This window comes from Nothoprocta perdicaria, unplaced genomic scaffold (genome assembly GCF_003342845.1).
Source record: "Nothoprocta perdicaria isolate Ctin4 unplaced genomic scaffold, notPer1 scaffold_359, whole genome shotgun sequence".
Classification (NCBI taxonomy): Eukaryota; Metazoa; Chordata; class Aves; order Tinamiformes; family Tinamidae; genus Nothoprocta; species Nothoprocta perdicaria.
Window position 1 is genome coordinate 157,707 of NW_020455598.1, and position 4,735 is coordinate 162,441.

The 4,735-nt window shown below is 57.9% G+C and overlaps 1 protein-coding gene across 1 annotated transcript in view; it reads left to right on the forward strand.

Annotated features, from left to right (window-relative positions):
• Nucleotides 1-2,999, forward strand: part of FBH1 (F-box DNA helicase 1) — a 19,136-nt gene extending 16,137 nt beyond the window's left edge. The window contains exons 17-21 of the mRNA XM_026044330.1: nt 640-837; nt 1,498-1,623; nt 1,780-1,886; nt 2,406-2,537; nt 2,880-2,999. Of these exons, the coding sequence (XP_025900115.1) occupies nt 640-837; nt 1,498-1,623; nt 1,780-1,886; nt 2,406-2,537; nt 2,880-2,999 (683 nt within the window). The remainder of the gene's footprint in view (nt 1-639; nt 838-1,497; nt 1,624-1,779; nt 1,887-2,405; nt 2,538-2,879) is intronic.
• The last annotated feature ends 1,736 nt before the right edge of the window (nt 3,000-4,735 follow it).

A 4,735-nucleotide genomic window follows, 5' to 3' on the forward strand; every position in this document is an offset into this window, starting at 1 on the left:
TCTTTTTTATATTTTCCCCCTTTTTTATATATTATTATTATTATTATTATTATTATTATTTATGTTTGCACCAGTCTAGAAGTTTTCCTGCAGGTATCACTTGCAAACTGCCTTTAAAATAATAGTGTCCAATGTCCTAGTGCTGTTTCAGCCATGTAGCCCTTTCCAGCTCCCCCTGAGATGCCCTGTCTGGAGGTTAAGAACCTGATATGTTGGGAATTTTTTCCGCTATCTTCTAATTTGATGTCGTTTATTTTCACCTGCCATGAGACTTCTCCAGTGGAACATGTATTTAAAAAAAATAAAGGATAAAAGAAAAACAAGAGGGGAAATAGAGAGGTCGTGTGAGATGTCCTGTGGCATCAGTAGCAAGGATCGTAGGGGACACACAGGTTACAGAGCTGCCGTGAGTGCCTGATGATTTGGGTTTTGTTACTGGGTGTTTTCCTAAGAGTTTGAACCCTTAGGAAAATTCCTCACCATCTTAGGAGTCTGGAGTAAAGCAGGTTGGAAGACGCCGTGGGAGATGTGTGGTTCATGGTCCAGCTTGGAAGATGCATCAGGCTGCTCCAACTCCAAGGTACTTTTAAAATAAAATCCTCTTATCCACTGCTTTTTTTTTTTTTTCTCTTTTCTCAGTAAATCTCGTTATAAATGACCCCTTTATCAAAAAATGGGAGGAGAGCCAGGGCTTCATCGGCCTGAGGGAATACGCAGAGCACATCGATGACAAAGAACTGCAAGTGAAGATTGCAATTGTGGAGAAATACAAGGAGAGGATCCCCGAGCTGGTGCAGAAGATCGAGAGCAGCCACGTGTCGACAGAGGCCCTGGCAGGTAAAGCCCAGCCACGTCTCTTAGTTTTAGAGGAATTCATTTATTTTAATTTTTAACCCATCTTTGCTGCTGAATCCGCCTCCTTCAGCAGAAGATCCACATTTGGATCAGGTTGGACTTTCGGAAGGAGAACGTGGACATCAGCCTTTGAGCTGCGGAGGTTGCTCAGAGCCAGCATGAAGCTGCCAGCGGAGGATTGCTCCGTGTGGCTCTGCTAGAGGGAAACAAGGATTTGGGCACAGCATTTCTTGCTGTTGGAAAGCCTTAGGGATTATTTTTTCCCAGTTTTTATTCCTGTTTACTTATTCTTAATTACTTTATTCCCGTGCTAGCTGCCATGCAACTTGCTAAGTTAAATTTGGGGAGGTGCAAAACGATCAAGTTGGGAACTCAGCAAAGGTGAAAGGCTGGAAGTGCTGCCTGGGGCTTGGGCTCCTGGCAAGAGGGAGTTTCCTTGGCAGAGAAGCTGCCTCTCATGCCCCGGGTTCCTGACAGATCTTCATGATTCACACGTGGAAAGAAGGGGCCGTAGGACGAAATCACTTAGCTCTACTGGGTGCTTGGTGAAATGAGGAGCATGTGAGCGGGGTGACGGGTGATATTCGTGCTGCCCTTGAGTGAAATTTCTCCCATCTCCTTTCTAACGGCTGCTGCACGTAGATTACCTGATGGGCACTGTCCACCAAGCCAAAGGCCTGGAGTTCGACACCGTGCTGCTCTCCGACGACTTCGTGAAAGTGCCGGGGCCCAGCGGTGACCAGCGGAGCGTTCCCCACTTCAACATCAGTAAGACAAATCCCTGTTGCTTTTCCCATCCTGGCCCTTACACCAGGACACTCCAGGAATCCGTGGCTTCTCCTAGGAGAAGCCCTGGAGGAGCTGGGGAGGTTTCTCCCTAAGCTACCTGTGATGTTTCCTCCTTTCCTTCACCCCGTCCTTCAGATCTGTATCCCGAGGATGAGTGGAACCTGCTCTACGTGGCCGTGACGCGGGCCAAGAAGTGCCTGCTAATGTCCAAGTCCCTGGAACACGTTTTGGCACTGGCTAAGGTGAGGACCCGGCCTCCCAGGTGAGCACCTCCATGACAAGGGCGCTTTGGGCTCCCACTGTCTCCCATCAATGGGAGCTGCCCTGCATGCCGCCTTCCCATCGGAGTCTCAAGGGAGCAGTGGGAAGGATGACATCCCAGGCAGCAGCAGGGGCTGCAGATGAGTTAAAAAGGCAGCAAGAAAGATGCAATCCGCTCATCAAGCGTGTCCAGCTCGGAGGGTAAAACAGTAGGGTTTCAACAGAGGCTTTTAACAAGATATTTATCTGCCCTTTCTCCGCATGAGGTGTTTGCCAGCCCTTACTTCACTTCCTTCCTTGCGAGCAGCTCTTGGTTTCTGTTTTGTTAGTGTTATCTGGGGTTTGTTTTCCTCCTGGTGCCAAGTTGCGAGTCATTTCCGTGGTTAAACAGAGACCAAGGTGGCCGCTGTGCCAGCCCCCAGCTCCGCGGTGCCGTTGCAGCTCCATGGGGACATTGCAGCTCTGTGATGTCCTTCCTCTTCCCCTTCCTCTTCTCCTAGGAGAGCTTCCTGCGCGTGGAGCTGGCGAGCGAGGCCAAGGAAGGCCCGGGCGGCCCGTGCTGCGTGTCGGGCTGCCAGCAAGTGCTGCCCCCCGGCTCCAGGCTGCTCGTGAGGAAGCTGCCGCTGACCCACGTACGTGCACAGATGCCTGGCAAGTGCCCAAAGGGGGACAAAAAGCGGCCGGTTTCGGCCTCGCTTCTCGCCCTCTGGCCCCGCCGCGGAGGCTGCGGTGCCCTCGAGGGACAGATGCCATCGCTGGGGGTGACACGCGGCCTTGCGGGACCAGGTGGTGGGATGAGGTGGCCCTGCCTGGGGATGATGGGGTGGGGAAGGGCCAGTAAATGTCCCCGCGAGGGACCTTCCAGGCGGCCGGAGCCCCTTTGGGCCCCTGCCCAGGCCAGGGGCTCGCGCGGCCGTGGCCGGTGGGAGCAGAGGCCCCTCCAGCCCGGGCCCATCTCCCCCTTCTCCCCACAGAGCAACGGCGGCAGGGACGAGGGCGGCCTCCTGTGCCAGGCCTGCGCGCGGCAGCGCCTCGGCCCCGTGTCCGCCCTCCTCCTCCTGCAGCAGCCTCTGCCGGAGCTCGGCCTCCCCTGACGGAGCCTCCCGGATGCCAGCCCCGCTGCGGGATGGGGCCGCCGGCCTCCACCAGCACCCAGCCCAGCCACTGGACCAGCAAGACCTCCAGCCTCCACCATCGGCTGCCTCCGCTGCCCCGTGGGTTGGGAAGACGCTGTGGAGTGACTCCGGGGGATCCCTACGGAGCGGCTCCGAGTGCCCTGGAAGGAGGCAGGGAGCTGCCCCGTAGTGCTGCCTGCCTCCCTGCCAGCGTTCCTGCATTCCGGAACTGTATGTATTGAACTGCTGTATCCCCCAGGATCTCCTCCTTCCACGAGCATTAACCTTCCCTTCCCTCCCTCACCTGGGAGCCACCCCAGGGACCAAGCGGCCTCCCTTTCTCGGCCTTCTCCGTCGCCTTGTGCCTCCATGAAACCCCCTTTATTCAGCCAAGGAGGAAACGCAACACGGGGAAGTGTTCCAAAAAAGCAGATTTTATTCTTCCAGAATGAACTTTTATCCTGGAGGTCGTTTATAGAGGGAAACCTTGAGGGGAGGAAGGACCTCCCGGCCTCTCCAGACCGAACTGAGGTCGCCTCCCTTGCCTGGAGCCAGGAGGTTTCCAAGGCCCCAGTGCCATCTGGGCAAACGGGAGTGTTTGGAGCATGGAAATTAAACGTGTACCAAAACCAAGGCTCGAGCTCTTGTTTTCCTCTCTCCTCGTACGCAGCAGGCGCCGGTTGTGCCGTCCCGCGGCAGCACCCGGGGTCCCGTTGGGGCGCTCGGAGGAGCCCGACCGGAGCAGTGGCTGCGTCCGACTGCCCCGGTGCGGAACTTCCCGGGCAAGGACGGGACCGAGGTGATGGACGGTGGTCCGGGGGTCCCCTCCGGGTGTCCAATACGGGTGTCTCCTCTGGGTGTCCCATCCCGGTGTCCGATCCTGCGCCAGCTGCTATGGGCGATGGCTGCAAGAGAAGCGGGAAGGGCGGGAGGAGGCCGCGAGGCTCCGGGAAGGGCGGCTCCGGCCGCCCCCTCTGCTGCCACCCATGGGTGCTGGCCAGGGAGGGCAGTGCCGGCCCGCAGGCCTCAACCCCCCTGCACCCCAACAGCTGAATCCCAGCACCCAATCTGAACCACCCCCCACCTCCTGCACCCTGCAGCCCCAACCCATGTCCTGCACCCTGACCCACTGCCCCCAACACCCCACACCTGCACCCTGACCCCCTGCACCTTAACCCCCCTGCACCCCACACCTGCACCCAATACCTGCCACCTGCACCCTGCCCGACACCCCAAACCTGCCCACCAACACCCCAAACCCGCACCGACCCCTCTGCACCCCATCTCCTGCCCCCTGCAGCACCAACACCCCACATCTGCATCCTGACCCCCCCAGCTCAAATTGCACCCAACACCCCAAACATGTCCCCAACACCTGAACCCTGACCCCCCTACACCCCCTCCCTGCCAACACCCCACCCCTGAACCCTGACCCACCTGCACCCCACACCTGCCCCAACACCCCATCACTGCACCCTGACCCCCCTGCACCCCACACTTGCACCCAACACCCCAAACCACCCCCAACATCCCATCCCTGCACCCTGACCCTCCTGCACCCTAAACCTACCCCCTGCACCAACCCCCCGTACCCCAAACCCACCCCAACACTCCACCCTGACCCCCCTGAACCCCACACCTGCACCCAGCACCCCAAACCCATCCCCAACACACACCCCCAGCACCCTGACCCCCCAGGGCACCCATGGGCTCAC